General features: G+C 46.1%; 1 protein-coding gene across 1 annotated transcript in view; it reads right to left on the bottom strand.

Annotated features, from left to right (window-relative positions):
- Window positions 1–26,210, bottom strand: part of LOC129710504 (spermatogenesis-associated protein 48) — a 41,584-nt gene extending 15,374 nt beyond the window's left edge. The window contains exons 1-3 of the mRNA XM_055657499.1: window positions 25,671–26,210; window positions 17,644–17,741; window positions 9,353–9,429 (exon numbers count right to left, since the gene is read on the bottom strand). Coding sequence (XP_055513474.1) covers window positions 9,353–9,429; window positions 17,644–17,741; window positions 25,671–26,073 — 578 coding nt within the window. The 5' untranslated portion in view covers window positions 26,074–26,210. The remainder of the gene's footprint in view (window positions 1–9,352; window positions 9,430–17,643; window positions 17,742–25,670) is intronic.
- Window positions 26,211–26,613: the final 403 nt, after the last annotated feature.

Genomic DNA, 26,613 nt, shown 5'->3' on the forward strand with positions numbered 1-26,613 from the left:
GGATAAGATACAGTAAATAATGGAATTACAAAATAAATAATGGCAACATAGTAAATAATGGAATTTTAAGGTATATATAAATAAAAATAGTTGGAGAAAAAAAGCTGAAGAAACTTAGTCAGTCAAACAGTATCTATGGAGGGAAATAATCTGTGTTTTGGTTCAAGACCCTATATCAACAGAGAAGATAGCTGAGGGGAAAGGAAATGGGAAGGGATGAGGAGAGGGTAAGGAATGAGACAGGAGCAGTTGAATAACAGGTGGACTGAGGAAAGTAAATAAAGCCAAAAGGGATGGGGAAGGTGGTGGAAAAAGGGGCTCTTGGCTGATGAGTGGGGACACAAAGGTTGTAAATGCTGGAATCTGGTATGTGAAGGGGCTGTCCCACTGTACGAGCTATTTCAAGAGTCCTCCCGTGTTTCCCTATTCGAACTTGTAGAATTACGGTAATAGCCGCTCGTAGGTACTCGGGGCTCTCGCGGACATTTTTCAACATGTTGAAAATTCTTCACGAGTCTTCACAAGCTTACCACATTTCCCAAGTACCTGCCGTTAGCGTTACGAGCCGCTAAGAGACGTCCCGAGCTCCGACGTACCCGCTACGTACGTTCTACGTGCTTACCACGAGTTTGACTTTTTTTTTTAAACTCGAGAGAGCTCTTGAGTTAGCTCGTAGAGTGGGACAGCCCCTTGAGGAAGGTGAGAAACCAAGCAGACAAGGCGACCAGTTTGCAGAGACCTTCATGCTCTCCGCAATTGCTAACCCAAACTCCCGGTTGCATGCTATTTCAACCCTTCCCATTCCCACAGCTATTTGTCTGTCCATCCATGGCCTTTCACATTGACTGGATGAGATCCAGCGCCATTTTCAGGAAACCCTTAGGTCTCTTTACTCTATGGTAGACATAAAAAGCTGTAATAACTCAGCAGATCAGACAGCATCTCTGGAGAAAAGGACTTGACGACGTTTTAGGTCAAGACCCTACTCTCAACCTGAAACGTCACCAATTCCTTTTCTCCAAAGATGCTGCCTGGCCTGCCGAGTTACTCCAGCCTTTTGTGTCTATCTTCAGTCAAAATCAGCATTTGCAGTTTCCTTACACATCTCTGCTCTATAATTCTACAGAGCTCTATAATTTACTGTGCAAGTCCTACCTGGTTTGACCTACCAAAGTGTATCACCTCACACTTATCAGAGTTAAATTCCATCTGCCATTCCTTGGTCCACTTCATTAGTTGATCCAGATCCTTTTGAAAACTTAGATAGCCTTCTTCACTGCCCATATACATCAATTTTTGAGTCATCCACACATTTACTAATCATTGTTATCCAAATTGTTAACATAATTAAAGGCCTTGCTAATGGTATTGTAAACACCATCCATCGCCTTGCCAATTCTCTTGGTGGCTTCAAATTTGTGAGACGTGTTGTCCCACACAGAAAGCTGTACTATTTCTAATCAGTCCTTGCCTATCCAAATGCTTGTGGATCTTGTCCCTGTAGATTAGTGTGTCACTCACTGCTGGTCTGCCCATAGGCTTATCAGTGAGCTCTCTCTCTCTCGGGCAGACTAGCTGAAGTATGGAGATGATAGCACAAAGTGTTTCCTCCACAGAGCTGCTAGTAAAAGACTATGGATTCTAATCACTATGTGTGAGTCTGGTCATTTAATATATAGAGTCAGACCTTCTTGGCATGGTAAATTATTTGGGGAAATTAATTCCAAACTTCAGTGAACAATCAGCCCCACTGCGCCAGCTAACCCACAAAGACAATGCTTGGGACTGCCTTCAGGCCACGTTCATACTTGGTCAATGCAGATGGCGGCACCTACTGACATAATAGGCAACATATCCTGCCTGTGCTTGAACCAGCGGCACCTCCGCCATCCTGGCCGCACAGGTACACTTTTATCCACATCCAGCGGCATCGACCCTTGCACCAGCATGACAACCTGTATCTGATCCGATTACTTTGCCGATGGCCACGCTGCCTTCACCTGTACCAAAGTCTCCTGTTTCGTCCCCAGGAGTGCCATTTCAATCTCACCTGTTTCACCACCAAGCGTGTAACTGGTGACGGGAGGAGATGCAGGATTGTACCGTACACGAGGTGGTCGTGTTTGCAAGCCCACCGTAAAGTACCCAGGCTATGTTTAAACTTCCCCCAGTTTATTGCGACATGCTATGTGCGCTTTATATAATCAACAGTATATGTTTAGCTTTAGTTTGTAGTATTCAGTCATTTTGCATTTGCATGTAATTCTTTAAGAGGGAGGATGTGGATTAGTGTGTCACTCACACTGCTGGTCCGCACCCAGGCTAATAAGTGAGCTCTCTCTCTCTCTCTTGCTCGGGCAGACTGGCTGAAGTATGGAGATGATAGTACAAAGTGTTTCCTCCACAGTTGCTAATAAGACTACGGATTCTAATCACTATGTGCGAGTCTGATCATTTCCTACAGTCCATCAGAATCCCCTCCAGCAATACACCCACCACTGATGTCAAGCCCCTCTTAAATAAAGGTAGAACATTAGGCATCCTCCAGTCTTCCAGTAACCATCCATCACATCCCCTCCTTGCACAGTTATACAAATAACTCTGTCAGGGCCCCAGCAATTTCTTCCCAGAGCTTCCCACAATATCCAAGGATAGGCTTAGTCAGGCCCAGGTGATTAACATACCTCAATATTCTTTAAGACTGTTAGCATTTGCTGCCTGCACATTGCAACTCCTTCCTCACCAATTATTTTGTTTTCATGCCCTTCACCTCAGTAAATATGGATGATAAATATTTATTTAACACCTGGCCACCCCCCACCCCACCCCATTTGACTTTATTTGCCCATTACCCTTCATCCCTCTTTAATCCAAGGCTCAGTGCTGGGACCCCAGCTATTTACAATATATATTAATGATTTGGACGACGGAATTGAATACAACATCTCCAAGTTTGCGGATTACACGAAGCTGGGGGGCAGTGTTAGCTGTGAGGAGGATGCCAGGAGGCTGCGAGGTGACTTGGATAGGCTGGGTGAGTGGGAAAATGCATGGCAGATGCAGTATAATGTGGATAAATGTGAGGTTATCCACTTTGGTGCCCAAAAACAGGAAAGTAGACTATTATCTGAATGGTGGCCGATTAGGAAAAGGGGAGATGCAACGAGACCTGGATGTCATGGTACACCAGTCATTGAAAGTAGGCATGCAGGTGCAGCAGGCAGCGAAGAAAGCGAATGGTATGTTAGGATTCATTGCAAAACGATTTGAGTATAGGAGCAGGGAGGTTCTACTGCAGTTGTACAGGGTCTTGGTGAGACCACACCTGGAGTATTGCGTACAGTTTTGGTCTCCTAATCTGAGGAAAGACATTCTTGCTATAGAGGGAGTACAGAGAAGGTTCACCAGACTGATTCCTGGGATGTCAGGACTTTCATATGAAGAAAGTCTGGATAGACTCGGCTTGTACTCGCTAGAATTTAGAGGATTAAGGAGGGATCCTATAGAAACTTACAAAATTCTTAAGGGGTTGGACTGGATTAGTGTGTCACTCACTGCTGGTCTGCCCATAGGCCCTGGATGCAGGAAGATTGTTCCCGATGTTGGGGAAGTCCAGAACAAAGGGTCACAGTTTAAGGATAGGGGGGAAATCTTTTAGGATCGAGATGAGAAAAACATTTTTCACACAGAGAGTGGTGAATCTCTGGAATTCTCTGCCACAGAAGGTAGTTGAGGCCAGTTCATTGGCTATATTTAAGAGGGAGTTAGATGTGGCCCTTGTGGCTAAAGGGATCAGGGGGTATGGAGAGAAGGCAGGTACAGGATACTGAGTTGGATGATCAGCCATGATCATATCGAATGGCGGTACAGGCTCGATGGGCCGAATGGCCTACTCCTGCACCTATTTTCTATGTCTATGTTTTACTTACTGGCCTGTTTCACCACCCCCTCCATTCTCACATAGAATCATACAACCCGATGTCGAAAACACATTTGAGCTGGTATTAATAGTGAAGGATGATCAGTTGAATGTGCAGGCTGGTGTAGTGAAAGGTGAAGACGAGGGAAATTCTGCCCCTGTGCTATTCCGGGGAGGGAGTGAAAAATGAGGCACAGATGAAATGCAATCGAAGACCCTGTAAAACTAGGTTGTCATTAGTTCTGCAATGCTGAACCAGACTTTTGAAAGGAAGAAGGTACGTTGTTAAAAGACTTGGTGTAGTTCTTTTCACTTTGTTGTAACTTGCATCGGTTAGATTTTTCTTTATTGCTGCTCTTACTCGATAATACTTCAATTTTCTTTGAATTTCAAAATATCAAGGAGAAAAGGACTGGCATTTCTTTAGGGTTTTAAACACAGCTGCATAAATTAAATCAGTAAGAAATGATTGCAAGAACCCAACGAACACAGGCAGTCATCCTACAAGCAAACCCCAAAGACAGACACAGACATGCATGACACTTTTAAAGGCATCAGGAATCTTCATATCAATTATTTTAGAAAGGAAGAGGTCGTCCTGCATTAATAATCAGATTATATGTAATGACTAAAACACGTGGTACAGTTGAGCAGCAGCAGTTGTTCTTGCCTCGTAGGTCCAGCAACCCAGGTTCAGCAGGGGTTATTACCTGGTCGTTGGCATCGCGGATTGCCGGAGCATAACGAAATGTTCCGGATCGACGAAGGGCATCTGGGCCCACAAGGTTGAGCAGGAGAGAGGCCTTGACAGCATCTGGTTCATTTCGGTGTGCAATGTTCATGTTTTGTTGGTAATCAATTTCAAACGTGGCCCAGCGTTCGCTGATATCCGCATCAAAGACAAGAAGAGGCCATCGTAAAGTAAAACAAAAACTCACAAAAGATAAAATTAAAACCATTATACAGGAATGGATCATCCCACTTCTGACACCATGTAAACAAGCACCAGACACAGTGTATGATTTAAACACATCTTTAATCAGCTGAAACTTCACAGCGTTAAGGCCGATAGGTTGTCAGTACATCCTAGCTGCTCAGACTGGCAGTGCTGGAAACGAGTGTTAGTATAAGTGTTATAGTGGGGTGGAGTTAATGATGCTGGCTTATGTGCTATTGGTTCACATGCATCATCAATCTACAATAAGCATTGATGATGGCCTCACAGGTCTCTCGGACAATCTTGCTGATGGAATTGTGGGCCACAAGAAAGTTGTAGGAGAGGCTCTTGTAGGAGTCTCCTGATGCCAGGTAGCGGAGGATGATGGCTAGGCGCAGGCCTGGGTCAGTGGCTTCCTCATGAAGGACTCCTTTATCTCCAGCTCAGGGGGGATTCTAGTAAAGTATCTGAAAGTAGCCTGATCTTCTTGCTGGAGTACGGTCATCAGGTTCTCATATTAGCCCAGCCTGGGTCTCCTCTGAAACAAGGGTTTCAACCACACAAACCTCCTATTGGGCTTCTTCACCCTTCTTCCTTTCCTTCTGGCTTGCGGATCTATAAGCATGAGGGCTGCTGCAAGCAGCAGGGATTCTTCTTCTACTGAGAGCAATGCCCTCTTCATGGCAGTCATGACTCCGGTTTTATAGGTTGTAGGTTGTCATAGCTTGTCCAAGAAATAGTCATAGGATGATGTACAGTCGCTGGTTTTTCTGCGATCTGACAAGACAATGACAGTCGCAGGAAGACGTCTAAAAAAATCGCCTAAGTGGGGGGGGGGGGGGGGAAAGGGGGGGGGGGGGGGGGGGGGAAGGGGAAGGGGAAGGGGGGGGGGGGGGGGGGGGGGGAGGACGGGGGAGAGGGGGGGGAGGGTGAGGGGGGGGGGGGGGGGGGGGGGAAGGGGGGGGGGGGTCGGGGATGGGGGGGGGGAGGAGGGGAAGGGGGGGGGGGGGGGAAAGGGGGGGGGGGTGGGGAAAGGGGGGGGTGTGGGGAAAGGGGGGGGTGTGGGGAAATGGGGGTGTGGGGAAATGGGGGGGGTGTGGGGAAGGGGGGGGGGGGGAGAAGGGGGGGGTGTGGGGGAAGGGGGGTGTGGGTGTGGGGAAAGGGGGGGGGGATGTGGGGGTATATGGCGGTAGGGGGGTGTGTGTGCGTGGGGGAGGGGTGATGGCTGGGGGGGGAAGGGTGTTGTGGTCGCACTCTGCCCACCCTGCACCTTCAGCTTTCAGCCTCACACAGTGGCTCCCAGTTCAGCTCTGGCTTCACTTAATGGTTGCCGGTTCCACTCATCGGCTCCCGGCTCGTCATGCTGGTCCCCGCAGAAGCTACTCGCTCCGCACAATGCGCTCTCTCTCTCTCTCCGCACGCTGCACTCTCTCTCTCTCCGCACGCTGCGCGCTCTGTCCGCACGCTGCGCGCGCTCTCTCCGCACGCTGCGCGCTCTCTCCGCACGCTGCACACTCTCTCCGCACGCTGCGCGCTCTCTCTCCGCACTCTGCGCGCTCTCTCCGCACGCTGGAGATTGGAACAAAATTTGTTGCACTTGCAGCACAGGAGAATGGCGAGTAAGGTGGCTATCGGGTACTGTTTTTGATCAAATTTTAAATCAACTCAAACCGAAGCGGACAAAATGAGAGTTTTAGTATAATACAGATTAAACCCACTTGCATCACTTTCTCTGACAGCTCGTTCCATGTACGCACCATTACCCCTCAGGTCCCTTTTGCATTTCAGCTTAAATCTATGCTATCTGGTATTGACTCCCCTAGCCTGAGAAAACAACTGGCTATACACCTTATCTATGCCTCTCATGATTTTGTATACCTCTATATAAAGTCATCAACAGCATCCTATACTCAAGGGAAAAATTCCCAGCTAATCCAGTCTTTACATACATCTCAAACCTTTCAAATCTAGTAACATATTTTAAAATCTTTTTTAAACTCTTTCCAGTTTTTTACTTCCTTCCTTTGGCATGTTGACAAGAATTGTACAGTACTCCAAAATGTGGCCTTGCCAACATCTGTCACATGATACACTCAATATTCTGGCAAGAATGGCAAATGCATTCTTAATCACGCTGACCACAGCTGTCATCATGTTCATGGAACTATCTAACTGCATCCCAAGGTCTCTGCAAGTCATTAAAAAAAAAAAAATGTCTCCCTTTATAAAGCAAGGCCTGTGCTATCCCTCAGAAAGGATTGAAATAATGTCCCTACACTTAAGTGTTAAACTAACTGGCCTGCAACTACGTGGGATGGAATACTATATTTAAAAAATGAACAGTTTTTCTCCTCTCTTCCATTATAGATAAGGCTTCCACTAGGGTCTCCTCGATGTCCAGCAGCTCTGCTCCAGCTTACCCTCCCCCTCCCCCCCATTCATAACAAGGACAGAGTCCCCCTTGTACTCACCTTCCACGCCATCAGCCGCCGCAAACAGCATATAATCCTCCAACATTTTCGCCACCACCAACGGGATCCCTCTACTGCCCATCTCCACACCATTCTGCTTTCCGCAGAGACCGTTCCCTCCGAAACTCCCTGGTCAACTTGTCCCTTCCCACCCAAACCACCCCCTCCCCAGGTACTTTCCCCTGCAACCGGAGGAGATGCAACACCTGTCCCTTTACCTCCCCCGCTTGACTCCATCCAAGGACCCAACCAGTATTTCCAGGTGAGTTACCTCAGTTACCTCCTCCAACCCCATCTACTGTATACGCTGCTCTGGGTGTCAACTTCTCTACATCGGCGAGACCAAGTGCAGGCTCGGCAATCGTTTTGCTGAACTCCTCCGTTCAGTCCGACAACCTACCTGATGTCCCGGTGGCTCAGCACTTCAACTCCCCCTCCCATTCCCAATCTGACTGTTCTGTCCTGGGCCTCCTCCATTGTCAGAGGCCCAGCGCAAATTGGAGGAACAGCACCTCATATTTTGCTTGGGTAGTTTACACTCCAGCCAGACTTCTCTAACTTCAGATAATCCAGCATTATGAACATTGACTTCTCTAACTTCAGATAACCCTTGCTTTCCCTCTCTATCCTCTCCTCCTTCCCAGTTCTCCCACTAGTCTTGCATCTCCGACTACATTCTATATTTGCCCCGCCCCCTTCCCTGACATCAGTCTGAAGAAGGGTCTCGACCCGAAACGTCACCCATTCCTTCTCTCCAAAGATGTTGCCGGTCCCGCTGAGTTACTCCCCTTTGTGTCTACCTACATTTTGTGTCTACCTTCAGTTTTTCTCCTTTTACTTTCAAGATTCAATTTAATTGTCACATGTTACAATTAAGGTACAGTAAATTTTGAGTTACCGTACAGCCAAATGAATTAAAAAGCAAAAATAGATACAGCACATAAAATAAAGATAAATATCATCTTCCACCACAGTGAAATCAACATTCCACACTGTGATGGAAGGCAATAAAGTTCAGTCATCTTCCTCCTTTGTTCACCTGTGGTCGTGGCTTTTTGAATGGGGCCGTTGCCGATGGTCCGCTGTTCAAGCCCGCTCATCGGGATGATCGAAACTCCCGCGTCGGGAAGGATCGGAACACCCCGCAGCATGGAGCTCCCTAGTCGGCCGCATCTTACCAGAGACTGTTGCTTCACGGTGTTAAAGTTCACAGGCACCATGGTCGGAGCTCCAACACTGGCAATCCTCGGCAAAAGATCCCAGGCTCCGCGATGTTAAGCCCACGTCACATGCGCGGCTTAAAGCTACGGGCCGGCCTCCAGGAAAGGCTGCACCACTCCACGTTGTAGGCTACAAAAAGCGGGGCGGAAATGTCACACGGAGAAAACAAATTTTTGCATCTCCGTCGAGGCAAGTGACTGAAAAAGGTTTCCCCCGAACCCCCCCCCCCCCTCCCCGTATCCCCCACATAAAACATACCAAGAGACATAAAAACAAACATTCAAGACATACTTAAAATAATAAAAACAGAGAAGGGGCAAGACAGACTGCTGGCGAGGTAGCCATTACGGGCACCACCTGGTGGAGAAAGCAATAATATTTCACAGCCTTTACATTTCTCTTTCAGATTGTCCTCATTGATCCATCAACTACACAGCAGTATAAACAGTGGACTCACCTTGGTAATTCTGGTCTAATTTCCACTCAGTCCTCCCACACTATCTGCTTGTGGTCTCACTTTCCCAGTTCTGATAAAAGGTCTCTCTAACCTATAAATGTGCACTGTTTCTTATTCGCTTGCCTGGCTTGCTGGCTATTTCCAGCATTTCCTGTGTTTATTTCAGAGTCTGACCATCTGTAGACTTTTGATTTTCCATTAATATTGGTGCTTGCTCCTGAATAAAATCATGTCTGGTACTTTGACTATCATGCATTCTTATAACACAAAGCAAAAAAAGTTGGTAAGAATAAACCTATATTTAAATCATAATTGATACCCAAGTAAATACAGTTATATTTCCTTACCTTTGTGTGGCTGAAGTGTACATGTATTTTTTTGCTTTTCTGTCTCTTAGACTGTCAGGTGTTGGATCACTGGTCATCTATGATAAATTAAAGATAATGCATATTTTATAAATATGAAACACCTGAATTAAACTGTGCCGCTAATTATAGATTTTACTTCGGAGTCACGCGAGTGACTACGTGAAGACCCCACCAGCACGCATGCACAACATAGCGTCTCACGCAGTGCAATAGCGACGGGCGGGGGTGGATCGCTCCCGCAGCAAAATTGAAAGACGGACCTAGAAGGTAAGAAGAAATTTATTCTAAAGTTGTATTTCTTCCCCTTGCTGTGCTTTATGTTGCAGCACGTTGGACAAGGGGAAGAAAAAACGGGCACCTGGACCGCAGGCTGTGAGGAACTGGGGAAGTTCCGACAGCCATGGGCGACCAGCCGCTCCAGGACCGCAGGCTGCGGGGATCCAGGAAGGTTCCGACAGCAGACAGCAGACAGCCGTGGGGGACCAGCGGCTCCAGGACCGCAGGCTTCGGGGAACTAGGAAGGTTCCGACAGCCGACAGCTGTGGGCGACCAGAGGCACCTGGACCGCAGGCTGAGGGGAACTGGGAAAGTTCCGGCAGCCGACAGCCATGGGCGACCAGCGGCTCCAGGACCGCAAGCTGTGAGGAACTGGAAAGGTTCCGACAGCCGGGGACGACCGGCGCAGGCTGAGCCCAGCACCGCGAGCTGTATACCCGGAAACAGCGCAGCGGGCTGGAGGCAAGCAGAACAGGAATCGGTCCGGCCGATAGACTCGGGGAGTCCGGCCAGGAGGACGCACTGCCCTTAGTGGAAGTGACCGTTTCGAGTGGTTGCTAAGGTCCACTTACCGACTCCAACTCTGCTAAGCTGAATCCAGCGCCATGAGCTGTACAGCCCAAATCAGTGCAGCAGGCTGGAGGCAATGCCCAGCAGGATTCAGCCCGGCCGATCATACTCATCCGAGTCCGGCCCAGAGGACGCGCTGCCCGAGTGCAGCAGAGGTCCGCCCGTGACTTGTTCCGGGAGATGGAGCAAGCTCACTATGGGTGTCTTCGCACTCCCATAACAGCACCTTATCGAGGGCTGTAAAACAATGCATCTCCCTCGACAGAGGAGAGCATTGTGGACCAGGGCTGGTCCTGAAGAAGGGGACGTGGCTGAAGAAAATGGCAGTGTGTTGGGGGTGCAGAGTCCTAAGGAGCTACTGTGAGTGATTCCCAAATTTGCGGATCATCGAAAGCAGGAGTACCATTGCAGACCAAGCTGGCGGCCAGCATCGACTACCTGTACTTCCATCCTCTGCAGGAACAGGTAACGAAATTACTGAGAAGTATATGCCTCCTGTGAACTTTACTTCGTTAAAAGTGCCTGCAGCAAACAATGTGATCTGGGGGTACAGTGGGACTGGCACAAAAACCAAGGAGGTCAAACTACACAAGATTCTAAAACTTCTGACAACGGGCATATCATTGGTTGCTCTCTCAGACGATGGTACAGAGATGACGGCACTCAGCAGGACTGGCATTGCTCCGCAATACCCACTATGAAATCAATTGCTTGCGAGAGCACAGTAAACCTGTACTAAACCCCAAATTTGCAGGGTTGTGCGAAACAGCTGCAACACAACGGGGGATGGGGGGGGGGGGGGGGGGGGGGGGGGGGGGGGAAACTTGTCTAAACAAGTAAAAAAGCTTGACGAAGAGTTTAAAGCCGTTTAGACCACACCTCAGATGGCAGCACCCCTATGCATCCACCAGCAGGCATCAACACCAGGACGCTGGTGAAAGCATGAGGGCCGCGCAGCAACCACAAAGGTCCTTTTTAGGCCAAGGCCCAGAGCGACCCTCATGGAAAATGTGCCAACCCCGTACTCCGGCGCCTCTTCTGCAGAAGAGGCAGAAGTTGAAGAAAGGGACTACCATCGGCAACCAGAGAGGTAGGTGGATCTGGTTCCTTCCAGAACACAAAGGTGTACGACCTGTACTAACAGGGGGAATGTTACACTTGTTTTGGGAGGCATGGAGGGATCATTGTCGATACCTAAAATTTTACTGGATGGGGCAACTATGGCAGAGTATAACGTTGCCTAATGGGCTAAACTTCAGCCCCAAGACTGTTCACCAAGATATTAAAACTGGCCTTGGCAATACTTAGGATACAAAACATATTGTCATGGCATATCTTGATGATATATCAATTGTGGGGAAAAGCCCTGGAACTAGCTAAATCAGCAGTTTTCGCTACCAAACATTGGGTTGAAACTCTGGGGTCATCTCCATCCAGATAAATCTAAGTTGACGGCATCCACCAACTATGAACTTTCTGGGATTTACAATTAACATTACCATATGTCTGTAACTTTGCCAAAGAGTAAAGCAGCAGACTTGGTGGAAGCCTACAACAAAAATAATTATTACAAAATAAACCATCTATTCGACAGGAGACAAGAGTAATTTGGAAACTAGTAGCAGCATTTCCAGCTACTCAGTTTGTGCCTTGCATCATTAAAGCTCAAAAAGGGCAAAAGTGCAAGAGCAAAAACACCTTGCAGGTCACTTTGATCGACCTATGCAGTTACCAGCCAAACCGATTCAGAGTTATAATGATGAAAGGGAATACTTCACATAGTTCCAGCCCATCATTATTAGTAATCATCATTCACGTTACAAATGGAGGTCAGCGCTCATGGCTGGGGAGCTACTAACACTATATCCAGAACTGGTGGTACATGGAACATTGGGAATCATCATTACTAAAAACACTGGGTATAAATTATTTAAAGATGTTGGGTGCGTTTCATGGGCTAAAAGCCTACTGCTCACAATGCACCATCTGCATGTCCGCCTACAAATTGATAATACCACAGTGGTGGCATATATTAATCATATGGGTGGAATAAAATCGATATCATGTGTCAATCTGGCCAATACAATCTGGCAATTGTGTGTTAACATACATATTTGGCAATCAGCAAACTTACCTACCAGGTAAACTCAATACAGTGGCACACACCAGGTCATGAAAATTCAATGACAGCACCGAATGACTGTTGGACCACAAAAAAGTTTGCTGATATTACTAAAAGATAGGGACACCAGATATCGATCTATTTGCATCTAGACCCAATCACCAATTACCAACATATGTCGCTTGGGAACCACACTTGGGGCAGCAGCAATGGACGTTTCTCACTGAATTGGGGAAAATTGTTTACAATGTTTTTCCCCTCCTGCCTCATCAGTCGGATCCTATGCAAAATACATATGGTCTCAGCATCAGGTGTCTTGGAAGTACCTGATTGGCCTACACAGCCATGGGTCCCTGTGGTCCTTGACATAGTCTCTGAACCATAGTCCACCATACTAAGATCCGGGCTGGCGGACAGGACCATGAACATGATCACGGCGGCCAATCAAGAATCAACAAGGACTGGTGTTGCGTATAATACAGCTACAATCACCAACGTCCTGGGAATTCCTGTCCAGCCTTCATGTAGATGAAGGACTGAGCGGCAGTGCTATAATTGCGCAGGAGTGCCCTGCCAGCTTGCTGGTGGCAGGCGCCATGACAACTCTACATGGGATCTCACCCTCTAGTTGCCAAACTTATGAGGATTATTTACAACACTAACCCTCCTACAGCGAGGTACTCCCAGATCTGGGACGTCAGTGTTGTACTAACACTGCTAGAGGCACCAGCAATGTCCCTGTCCCTGGGGGGTAAACTGGAATTCCAGGCATACCCATCTGACATCGGACTCTGTGTAATAACACAACTTCTACTTTACCTTAAGACTACTAAAACAATAAGAGGAAGTAAATTGGCACTATGGGCAGCCACAAACAGCCTAATGGCCGGGTATCAGCACAAACCATCTCTAGATGACTCAGACAGGCTTGGGAGCTGCTGGGGTGGATACTGACATCTTAAATTTCTATCCACAAGGGCAACAGCAACACCGGCAGCAAGAGACATGGAAGTGCCTGTGGACCATATGCTGACAACAGCAGGGTGGTCTAGAGAAAGACCTTCCAATTCATAATAATAAGCCAATAGCCAAACCTGCGGTGTTGCAGAATCAAGTTTGAATTCTGTAATATATTTAGCCGTAGGGAGCATTATTTTGTTAAAATAAATTGTTATTGTTTGAATTGGATACATGTCTGAATACGATAACATACTTCCTCCATTGAATGACTTGAGTGAAGCATGGACTGTTCCACAGCTTGAAATCACAGATCTTTAAAATCTTCACGTGGTCACTCAAGTGACTCCGAAGTAAAATAGTAAGATGAAACGAGAACTTACCAGTTTGAAGTTTGATCTTTATTCAAGGCAGGCAAGGCCATTGTAGTGGGAGACTCCATTGTGAGAGGTACGGACAGGGGTTTCTGCGGCAACAGACGAGATGCGAGGATGGTGTGCTGCCTTCCTGGTGCCAGGATCCAGGATGTCACGGACAGTGCAGAAAATCCTCAAGGGCGAAGGTGAACATCCGGAAGTGGTAGTGCATGTCGGCACAAACGATGTCGAAAAGAAGGGGATGAATATTCTGCAGCGTGACTTCAGAGAGCTCGGAAAAATGCTGAAAAGCAGGACCTCCAGGGTTGTTATCTCCGGTTTGCTTCCAGTTCCTCGTGCTGGCGAGAGCAGGAACAGGGAGATACGGGACCTGAACGTGTGGCTGAGGAACTGGTGCACGGGGCAGGGATTTAGATTCTTAGATCACTGGGATCTGTTTTGGGGTAAGGGGGAGCTGTACAAAAGGGACGGATTGCAACTTAACAGGTGTGGGACGAGCATTCTGGCAGGCAGGTTTGCCACTGCTACACGGGTGGTTTTAAACTGAATAAGGGGGGTGGGGTGTCGAATGGGATAGTGGAGGATGGAGTTAAAGGGAAAGGGTTTCTTAAATGTGTGAGCGTAGAGACAGAGGGGTGTAAAATGAGGGTAGAAGCAATAGGTAGCAAGGTGAAAAGTAAAAGTGGCAGGCAGACAAAACCAGGGCAAAAATCAAAAAGGGCCACTTTTCAACATAATTGTATAAGGGGTAAGAGTGTTGTAAAAACAAGCCTGAAGGCTTTGTGTCTCATGCAAGGAGCATTCGTAATAAGGTGGATGAGTTGAATGTGCAGATAGCTATTAATGACTATGATATAGTTGGGATCACGGAGACATGGCTCCAGGGTGACCGAGGCTGGGAGCTGATCATCCAGGGATATTCAATATTCAGGAGGGATAGAGTGAAAGGAAAAGGAGGTGGGGTAGCATTGCTGATTAGAGAGGAGATTAATGCAATGGAAAGGAAGGACATTAGTTTGGAGGATGTGGAATCGGTATGGGTAGAGCTGCGAAACACTAAGGGGCAGAAAACGCTGGTGGGTGTTGTGTACAGGCCACCTAACAGTAGTAGTGAAGTTGGAGATGGTATCAAACAGGAAATTAGAAATGCGTGCGACAAAGGCAAAACAGTTATAATGGGTGACTTCAATCTACATATAGATTGGGTGAATCAAATTGGCAGGGGTGCTGAGGAAGAGGATTTCTTGGAATGTATGCGGGATAGTTATCTAAATCAACATGTAGAGGAACCAACGAGAGAGCAGGCTATTTTAGATTGGGTATTGAGTAATGAGGAAGGGTTAGTTAGCAATCTTGTTGTGCGTGCCCCCTTGGGCAAGAGTGACCATAATATGGTTGAGTTCTTCATTAGGATAGAGAGTGACATTGTTAATTCAGAAACAATGGTTCTGAACTTAAAGAAAGGTAACTTTGAGGGTATGAGACGTGAATTGGCCAAGATTGACTGGCAATTAATTCTAAAAGGGTTGACGGTGGTTATGCAATGGAAGACATTTAAAGACTGCATGGATGAACTACAAAAATTGTTCATCCCAGTTTGGCAAAAGAATAAATCAGGGAAGGTAGTACATCCGTGGATAACAAGGGAAATCAGGGATAGTATCAAAGCGAAGGATGATGCGTACAAATTAGCCAGAAAAAGCAGCATACCGGAGGACTGGGAGAAATTCAGAGACCAGCAGAGGAGGACAAATGGCTTAATTAGGAAAGGACAAATAGATTATGAAAGAAAACTGGCAGGGAACATAAAAACTGACTGCAAACGTTTTTATAGACATGTGAAAAGAAAGAGATTAGTTAAAACAAATGTAGGTCCCTTGCAGTCAGAAACAGGTGAGTTGATCATGGGGAGCAAGGATATGGTGGACCAATTGAATAACTACTTTGGTTCCGTCTTCACTAAGGAAGACATAAATAATCTGCCGGAAATAGCAGGGGACCGCGGGTCAAAGGAGTTGCAGGAATTGAGTGAAATCCAGGTTAGCCGGGAAGTGGTTGGGTAAATTGAATGGATTAAAGGCCGATAAATCCCCAGGGCCAGATGGGCTGCATCCCAGAGTACTTAAGGAAGTAGCTCCAGAAATAGTGGATGCATTAGTAATAATCTTTCAAAACTCTTTAGATTCTGGAGTAGTTCCTGAGGATTGGCGGGTAGCAAACGTAACACCACTTTTTAAGAAGGGAGGGAGAGAGAAAATGGGGAATTACAGACCAGTTAGTCTAACATCGATAGTGGGGAAACTGCTAGAGTCAGTTATTAAACATGGGATAGCAGCACATTTGGAAAGTGGTGAAATCATTGGACAAAGTCAGCATGGATTTACGAAAGGTAAATCATGTCTGACGAATCTTATAGAATTTTTCGAGGATGTAACTAGTAGCGTGGATAGGGGAGAACCAGTGGATGTGGTATATCTGGACTTCCAGAAGGCTTTCGACAAGGTCCCACATAAGAGATTAGTATACAAACTTAAAGCACACGGCATTGGGGGTTCAGTATTGATGTGGATAGAGAACTGGCTGGCAAACAGGAAGCAAAGAGTAGGAGTAAACGGGTCCTTTTCACAATGGCAGGCAGTGACTAGTGGGGTACCGCAAGGCTCAGTGCTGGGACCCCAGCTATTTACAATATATATTAATGATCTGGATGAGGGAATTGAAGGCAATATCTCCAAGTTTGCGGATGACACTAAGCTGGGGGGCAGTGTTAGCTGTGAGGAGGATGCTAGGAGACTGCAAGGTGACTTGGATAGGCTGGATGAGTGGGCAAATGTTTGGCAGGTGCTGTATAATGTGGATAAATGTGAGGTTATCCATTTTGGTGGCAAAAACAGGAAAGCAGACTATTATCTCAATGGTGGCCGACTAGGAAAAGGGGAGATGCAGCGAGACCTGGGTGTCATGGTACACCAGTCATTGAAAGTAGGCATGCAGGTGCAGCAAGCAGTGAAGAAAGCGAATGGTATGTTAGCTTTCATAGCAAAAGGATTTGAGTATAGGAGCAGGGAGGTTCTACTGCAGTTGTACAGGGTCTTGGTGAGACCACACCTGGAGTATTGCGTACAGTTTTGGTCTCCAAATCTGAGGAAGGACATTATTGCCATAGAGGGAGTGCAGAGAAGGTTCACCAGACTGATTCCTGGGATGTCAGGACTGTCATGAAGAAAGACTGGATAGACTTGGTTTATACTCTCTAGAATTTAGGAGATTGAGAGGGGATCTTATAGAAACTTACAAAATTCTTAAGGGGTTGGACAGGCTAGACGCAGGAAGATTGCTCCCGATGTTGGGGAAGTCCAGGACAAGGGGTCACAGCTTAAGGATAAGGAGGAAATCCTTTAAAACCGAGATGAGAAGAACTTTTTTCACACAGAGAATGGTGAATCTCTGGAACTCTCTGCCACAGAGGGTAGTTGAGGCCAGTTAATTGGCTATATTTAAGAGGGAGTTAGATGTGGCCCTTGTGGCTAAGGGGATCAGAGGGTATGGAGAGAAGGCAGGTACGGGATACGGAGTTGGATGATCAGCCATGATCATATTGAATGGCGGTGCAGGCTCGAAGGGCCGAATGGCCTACTCCTGCACCTAATTTCTATGTTTCTATTTTATGAGGAGTTACGATGAGGGGTTACGTGCCCTCCGCTCCCGCCCTCTATTATAAAGGTCAACTGATATATTAGTTCTTATCTTACTATGTTTATTTCAATTACTATTACTGTGATTCCACACCACTGCTTTGAAGAATGTCGCGCATGCGTGCCGGCGGGGTCTTTACGTAATCCCTCATCGTAACTCCTCATAAAATAAAGATCAAACTTCAAACTGGTAAGTTCTTGTTTAATCTTACTATTATTTTTACTAGAAAGACAAAGTTTGTATTCAAGTATATATGCAATAATTGGACATACCTGATCTGTAGGATCCACATTTAAGTTAAAAGTATGGGTTTTCAGATTAACAGGTACTGCATGTGGTGTTGGTGTCACTCGAACTGGGCTTGTCCAACCTTGAAAAAAAGAATAATTTAATCAATAAGCATTAATCAGTTAACATGTTTCTACCTTGTTTTGCTGTATACTCAAAGTCTTACTTCACAGTTACAGCAAATGAAGAAATGAATGGAGAAATACTGAAAACATTTTAGAGAGGGCTGATTGTTAACAATAAACCTTCATATTGAATTCATTAATAATTGAACATGATAAGAGGAAATGGAAAAGGATAGGTTTGGTCCTTAAGTTAAAGTCCTAAATCGGGGCAAGATATTTTTGATGGCATTAGATAGGAACTCGCAATGGTTAACTGGGAAAGGGTGTTTGTAGTAAAGGGACCTCAGACAAGTGGGAGACTATTAAAAGTGAAATATGTGGATTTCAGGGCCAACATCCACCTGCCATTTCTTTATAGCCCATTATCACTTCTCAAGTGTCATTTTTCACTTCTGGGACCAGTAAAAATCTAGCTCAGGCTGATTAAAACCTTCCTGACTGTGTGGCTAGGTTGCATGAATTAGGATGCTTAAACCAGCATCTAGAGGCCTGCAGAACAAAGGTGAATAGGAAGTAATTATCACTGCTACGCAGAAAGAAGGTTGATTTGAAAAGTTACAACATGGGTTAATAGGAGTGGATTTCCAAGTATGAATTGCACCATTGAATGGAACATCCATCCATCTAATTACTAAAACTCTCATCTTGACCTCTTCCAGTCTGCTTTGTAATTAGATTTGCGCAAAAACGATCCCCCATAGCGCTACGATTTTTCGCCACCTTACTCACCATTCTCCTCTGCTGCAAGTCAAATAAGTTATGTTCCAATCGGAGAAATAGCACAAAAGTTATGAAGGGTTTCCCTTCCCCACACACTCCCCCTCCCCCCCCACCACCCCACCCTCTCCCTCCCCCCCCCCCCCCCTACGACCCCCACTCCCCCACCCCTCCACCCCAGACCTCTGAGGCAGAGAATTCCACAGACTCACAACTCTCTGTGAGAAAACCTGTTTCCTCGTCTACGTTCTAAACTTGTGAGTCTGTGGAATTCTCTGCCTCAGAGCACGGTGGAGACCGGTTCTCTGGATACTTTCAAGAGAGAGGTAGATAGGGTTCTTAAAGATAGCAGAGTCAAGGGATATGGGGAGAAGGCAGGAACGGGGTACTGATTGGGGATGACCAGCTATGATCACATTGAATGGTGGTGCTGACTCGAAGGGCCGAATGGCCTGCTCCTGCACATATTGTCTACTTTCTATTGTCTATTCCATTTCTCCAGAGATGTTGTCTGATCCGCTGAGTTACTCCAGCTTTTTGTGTCTGTCTCCAATCTATTGACTCCAATTACACCTCATGATGCCTCCACAAGGCCACCAGCATAATCAAGGACGTCACACTCCAGCCAATCCCCCTTCTCTTTCATCAGGCAAGAAGTGTGAAAACATTCCGGGACAGTTTCCTCCCAGCTGTTATCAGGCAACTGAACCGTCATACCAACAACTGGAGAGTAATCCTAAGTTACTATCTACCTCATTGGAGACCTTCGGACTATCTTTGTTCAGGCCTTACCTTGTACTAAATGTTATTCACATTATTCCCTTTATTATGTACAGTGGATTCATTAAGTATTCAGACCCCTTCACTTTTTCTACATTTTGTTCCATTACAACCTTCTACTAAAATGGGTTCCGTTTTTTGTATCATCAATCTGCACACAATACCCCATAATAAAAGTGAAAACAGGTGTTTAGAAATTGTTGCAATGTTCTTAAAATAAATGACTTAAATTTACATAAGTATTCAGACCTTTACTCAGTACTTTGTTGAGGCACCTTTGGCAGCTGCAAGCTTGGCACACCTGAATTTGGGTAATTTCTCCCAATCTTCTCTGGAGATTCTCTCAAGCTCTGTCAGATTGGATGCGGAGCGCCAATGCACAGCTCTTTTCAGGTCCCTCCAGAGATGTTCGATCGGGTTGAAGTCCTGGGCTCTGGCTGGGCCACTCGAGGACATTCACAGACTTGTCACACACTCCTGCGTTGTGTTGGCTGTGTGCTTAGGGTCGTTGTCCAGTAGGAAGGTGAACCTCCGCCCCAACCTGAGGTCCAGAACGCTCTGGAGCAGGTTTTCACCAAGGATCTCTCTGTACTTTGTTCCGTTCATCTTACCCTCGATCCTGACTAGTCTCTCAGTTCCTGATGCTGAAAAACATCCCCACAGCATGATGCTGCCACCACCATGCTTCACCGTAGGTATGGCATTGGCCAGGTGATGAGCAATGCTTGGTTTCCTCCAGACGCGACGCTTGGCATTCAGGCCAAAGAGTTCAATATTGGTTTCATCAGACCAGAGAATCTTGTTTCTCATGCCATTCGGCAAACTTCAAACGGGCTGTCATGTGACCTATTTACTGAAGAGTGGTTTCCGTCTGGCCACCATACCATAAAGGCCTGATTGGTGGAGTGCTGCAGATATAGTTGGCCATCTGGATGGTTCTCCCATCTCCACAGAGTAACTCTGGTGCTCTGTCAGAGTGACCATCAGGTTCTTGGTCACCTCCCTGAACCAAGGCCCTTCACCCCCGATTGCCCAGTTTGGTCAGGTGGCCAGGTCTATGAAGAGTCCTGGTGGTTCCAAAGTTCTTCCATTTAAGAATGATGGAGGCCACTGTGTTCTTCGGGACTCCTGCAATGCTGCAGAAATTGTTTTATACCCTTCCCCAGATTTGTGTCTCGACACAATCATATCTAGGAGGTCTACGGACAATTCCTTCATCTTCATGGCTTGGTTTTTGCTCTGACATGCACTGTTAACTGTCGGACCTTATATAGACAGGTGCGTGCCTTTCCAAATCATGTCCAATCAATTTAGTTTACCACTGGTGGACTCCAATCAAGTTGTAGAAACATCTCAAAGATAATCAATGGAAACAGGATGAACCTAAGCTCAACTTTGAATGTCATAGCAAAGGGTATGAATAATGTGATTGTGATATTTCAGTTATTTATTTTTAATTATTTTTCAAAAATTTCTAAACACCCGTTTTTGCTTCTTCATTTTGGGGTATTGTGTGTAGATTAATGAATGAATTTAATCCATTTTAAAATAAGGCTGTAACATAACAAAGTGTGGAAAAAGTGAAGTGGTCTGAATACTTTCTGAATGCACTGTATATGTACACTGAAAATGGCAGGGCACTGCAGAGTGTTGTAGAGCAGAAGAATCTAGGAGTGCAGGTACATAATCCTTGAAAGTGGCAGCACAGGTAGATAGTGGTCAAAAAGGCTTTCGGCACATTGACCATCTGTCAGTCAGGGCCGGATTTAGATGAAGAGAGGCCCTAAACTGTTCCACTTGTGAGGTCCCTCCCAATTCCCCACCCCCACGACGAGAGGAAGATGGTCCACCAGATTGACACCGATTTGTAGCCGAGCGTGGCCAATGAGATAAGGGGCTGGAAAGCTGCGCTTATTTATTAATCTATCTATCTATCTATCTATCTATCTATCTATCTATCTATCTATCTATCTATCTATCTATCTATCTATCGCCAGTGCTAGTGTCGAGTTATTGGCTTAAAACACTATTAATCAAGGAAAATTACTGAAGTGTTGTTTAGAGACTACAGTGCGTTGTGACAGCATATGTAAGAAAGGCCTATGACAGTGTCAAAAATATTATACACCTTGCAGGGTTCTCACTTAATTTTTTTTCTCTGTTGTCAGCCGGGCAACCCTGGCAGCTTTAAGTTGCCAAATAACAGTTTAAGTGGTCCTTTAGATGGCTTGCATGATGCGTGCGATAATGTGCTCGGACGAAGTGTGTAGTTACCAGTCGGAAATAATGCCCAATGAAGCATTCACATATGATTTCTGCTTCAAATAAAGTCACGAACTAAACATATTCACCAATCAAGACATGATATATACCACAATGACATGCAGCAAAATTATAATACAGTATCTCAACTCTTTATACACATTGCAATGAATGCAATTTCTATTATTTCTTTCCACTTCCAAACAAAAATGTGGTTGGATTATTCAGCGTATGATCAACCTCGGTGAGATCAAGGGCAAGCTTGGCGATCGCTTCACACAACACCTCTACTCAATTCGCAATAGCAACCTGATCTCCCGGTGGCTCAACACTTCAACTCCCCTTCCGATTCCGAATCCGATCCTTCTGTCCTGGGCCTCCTCCATGGCCAGAGTGAGGCCCACCGCATATTGGCGGTGCAGCACCTCATATTTGCTTGGGTAGTTTACACCCCAGCGGTATGAACATTGGCTTCTCTAATTTCAGGTAGTCCTTGCTTTCTCCCTCCTTCCCCTCCCATTCCCAGCTCTCCCAGTCTCAAACTTCCTTTATTTTTCGTGTCCTCGCCCCCCGACATCAATCTGAAGAAGGGTCTCGACCCGAAACGTCGTCTATTCCTTCGCTCCATAGATTCTGTTTTACCCGCTGATTTTTTCCAGCTTTTTGTGTCTACCAATAGGATCCCACCACTGGCCACATCATCTCATCTCCTCCCCTGTTGGCTTTCCGCAGAGACCGCTCCCTCCGTAACTCCCTGGTCAATTCGTCCTTTCCCACCCAAACTACCCCCTCTCCTGGCATTTTCCCTTGCAACCGCAGGAAATGCTACACTTGCCGCTTTACCTCCCCACTTGACTCCATTCAAGGACCCAAGCAGCCTTTCCAGGTGCGGCAGAGGTTCACCTGCACCTCCTCCAACCTCATCTATTGCATCCACTGCTCTAGGTGTCAGCTGCTCTACATCGGTGAGACCAATCATAAGCTTGGCGATCGCTTCGTCCAACACTTCCGCTCGGTCAGCAAAAACCAACCTGATCTCCCGGTGGTTCAGTATTTCAACTCCCCCTCCCATTCCGAATCCGACCTTTCTGTCCTGGGCCTCTTCCATGGCCAGAGTGACGCCCACCTTAAATTGGAGGAGCAGCACCTCATATTTCGCTTGGGCAGTTAACACCCCAGTGGTATGAACATTGACTTATTCAATTTCAGGTAATCCCTGCTTTCTCCTCCCCTTCCCAGCTGTCCCTCAGCCCACTGCCTCTGCCTCTTCCTTTCTTCTTCCCTTCCCCCTCACCCTCACATCAGTCTGAAGAAGGGTCTTGACCCGAATCGTCGCCTATTTCCTTCACTCCATAGATGCTGCTTCACCCGCTGAGTTTCTCCAGCATTTTTGTCTACCCATTCACACAAGTTCTGTTATCTCACTTTCCTCACCCACTCCCTACACATTAGGGACAGATTTACAGCGACAAGTTAACCTACAAAGCCAATGCGTCTTTGGGATGTGGGAGGAAACCCACACGCTTGCAGGGAGAATGTGCAAATTCAACACAGACCGTGCCCGAGGACAGGATCGAACACAGATCTCTGGCGTGTGAGGCAGCAAGTCTACCAGCTGTGCCACTATATTTTGTTTTCCAACACACACAAAATTATGTTGATAACTTAGGTTACTAAAAAAAAGAAAATATCCATTTTCAGTTTTAAATCTCCAAGTGACGCTATGTCCCCCTTTACAGCTACTGTATGTTTTAATTAAGTTCAAGTGCATTGGCCATAAAGTTGCTGCCTAAAAGTGCCAGAGACCCGCAATTGATCCTGAATATGGGTGCTGTCTGTATAGTTTCTCCTTTTCCCTTTGATCGCGTGGGTTTTCTCCTGGTGCTCTTGTTTCCTTCCACATTCCAAAGGTGTGCAGGAACCTATTTCAGACCCAACCCAAAACGTAATATTTTCCTTTTGTCCAGAGATTCTGTCTGACCTGTTGAGTTGCTCCAGCTTTTTGTGTCTATCTTCAGTTGAAACTAGCATCTGCAGTTCCTTCCTACACACACGATACTATACGATAAAACGTTATTAATCCCAGGAGGGAAATTGTGTGTGTGTGTGTATATATATATTACACACACACACACTTATATAGTTATATATTCATATAGAAATATACACCGTTTTGTTTTCTCATGTATAACATAGTTTACAGAGTACTATGTTTACATATTCTGTTGTACTGCTGCAAGTAAGGATTTCATTGCTCTAACTAATGTGTGGGATAGAACTAGTGTACGGGTGATCGGTGGTCGGCGTGGACACGGTGGGCCGAAGGGCCTGTTTCCACGCTGTATCTTTAAATTCAACTAAAAACAGTAAAACCAGAGGGAGTCTAAAGAAGAGTCTCTACCCGAAACATCACCCAATTTCTTCTATCCAGAGTTGCTGGCTGCTCCATGGAGTTCCCCCGCACAATTAAAGCATGGAATAGTCTTCACCCTACCATAGTTACCCAACCAGACGCAACTAAATTTAAGGTACCTCTTTCCCCCCCCCCCCACCCCCCAAGAACCCTTTTTTGCTCAAGTCCAAGTCAAGAGAGTTTTATTGTCATGTGTCCAGATAGGACAATTAAATTCTTACTTGCTGTAGCTCAACAGAATATGTAAACATAATACAGAACAGGAGATAAATGTTCAGTGTGTTTATAGGGTCGAGATGGCCTGTTTCCGTGCTGTAATTGTTATATGGTTATATACCATAGACATATATATATATATATATATAGATATATATAGATATATATATAGATAGATAGATAGATAGAGATATATATATATATATACACACACAATAAATAAACAGATAAAATGCAATAGGCTGTTATTGTTCAGCACTCCACCACCTCCAGTTTAAATTCCATTTACAATATTTATGGAGGACCAGGAAACCCGAAGTGATAGTTACTCCAGGGCGTTACTCCAGATCCCGAGTTGATTTTCAGCGTCCGCGGACACTCCTTCCCTCAGTGACTGATCTACCCCCCCCCGGAAATTTGCACTACTGCTACTGTAAATACACATATATATATATATATATCACTGTTCCATTATTCTGTGTTCGCACTTCTGGGTGAGATGCTAACGACATTTTGTTGTCTCTGTACCTGTACACTGCTCAATGACAATGAAGTTTGAATCTGAATCTGAATCTAAATGAACATGGTCTTAATTGATGAACATTGAAACTTGTAATCATGAATTGTGTTTAAGGAACACAGATGACTGGCACATGAGGAATAAAGATTATTTTAAAATGTGGTACAAATAATTTAAATACTCTGGATGAAGGGCTGGTGCAGTGGTTGGATTCTTCCTACAGCCAAATAGCAGTGTTTTTAATGTATGATTAACATGCAATGTTAAATCATCACAGCTGTTTTGGCAGTCCTGGTCATGTTTTTTTGCGCAGGACTTACATAATTAACAGCCTGCTATTCTTTAATTGCTGAGTAACCTATTTGTCAAGTGGTGCAAATCACATTAAACACGTCGACTCATGATTCACCATAGTAATTGGCAGCTGAATGACTCCAGGAATACTTAGGGGAGCTAACATTTCATGGGCCAATTTTGCCTCCATAGACCTTAGGGCTACCAAAGCATCAATAAGGTTCTTGACAATAGTTGGAATAAGGTATGGAAATGTGTGAAGGTAGAACAAATTGCCTTGGTGACATGGATTTTGAAATTTAGATGGTCAGACAGTGCATGGTTTTAGCTAACACTATACTATTTAAACTAGCCTAAATAATATGAATACAATAATAACACAAAATAATAGAATAAGATAAAACCAAAGAGGATGAAAATCAGAAGAAAACAGCAGCGCAGAAAATATATCCACTGTTGAATGTGCTGAATAAACATATCAACTTAATATTGTCAACTAGTTTGAAATCACCATGACAGTCAGAAGGCCAAGGACATTGATGAAAAAAAATCTATATTTAAATGGTATCAAACATCAATGAGGGAATGGTGACACCAATCTTATCGCCGCTATATGATCTTTGGTCTCGACCCCGGGATCCCATGTAATGCAGCGAGCAGGGAAGCCGGCGCCTCGGGTCGTACCTCCCACTCTGGCCCGCATAGCTTCGGCAGACACGGATTTCGAGTTCCAGCGCGCCTGTGCCGCCATGTCGAGCAGCAGAGGCCGCATGCCGATGGCGGTGCGGGCCCGGTGGTCGCCACCCGGTCCCTTGTAGAAGGGTGCGCTGGGGATCCGCGGGCCGCCCACGTTGGCCACCACGCTCCTGAAGCCTGTGGTGGAGTCGAGTAGCGGCACCTCCCGCCGGTGAGGCGCCAGCGGGTACAGGTCATCCGGAGGTACCGCGTAAGGGGACCACTTGGCGAAAGCGACGTTGTTCTGGTCTTGGAAGCTGGTGAAGAAGTGCCGGTCCTCGGGACCTCTCACTAAGGGGATTACGGTCTGGGCCGTCCTCGCCGGCCGCACTAGACTGACGGCGGCCGCCATTCCCTGCCTCTAGTGGCCTCGACCCTGCGGAGGAGCGGGCTCCGGGCGCGCTGTCTGCAGATGGACGTCGCTGGGCGACTGCGGGAATCACGGGCCCGCGCCTTGTCGCGCTGCCTGGCAACCGGGGCCATAAAGGAACGTCCGCTGCACGGTGCCGTGACGAAGCGCGGTGTCGCCAGGGCAACCGGCCGCGCCTCGAGCAGAGCAGAGCAGAGTAAAGACCACTCGGCCCCTCCGGCTTCATCCCGCGTCCAACAACATCAGTGCAGTAAGGAAACGGGTCCAACTACACAGATGAAGATGTCGATGAAGCTAGTCTCATTTGGCTGTATTTGGTTCCTATCCTTATAACGTTTTTCTATTCATGTAACTCAAATATATTTGAAACATTTTAATTCCACCTCAAACACCCTTCTCCCCTGTCCCTTCACCTTCTTGATTCCATCACTGTCCAGAAATCTATCTCAGTCTTAAATCCATGCAGCGATTGATCTTTTACTGTCAAATATATTTTAAACATAATTCCACATCATACACCCT

This window comes from Leucoraja erinacea, chromosome 2 (genome assembly GCF_028641065.1).
Source record: "Leucoraja erinacea ecotype New England chromosome 2, Leri_hhj_1, whole genome shotgun sequence".
In the NCBI taxonomy this organism is placed as follows: Eukaryota; Metazoa; Chordata; class Chondrichthyes; order Rajiformes; family Rajidae; genus Leucoraja; species Leucoraja erinaceus.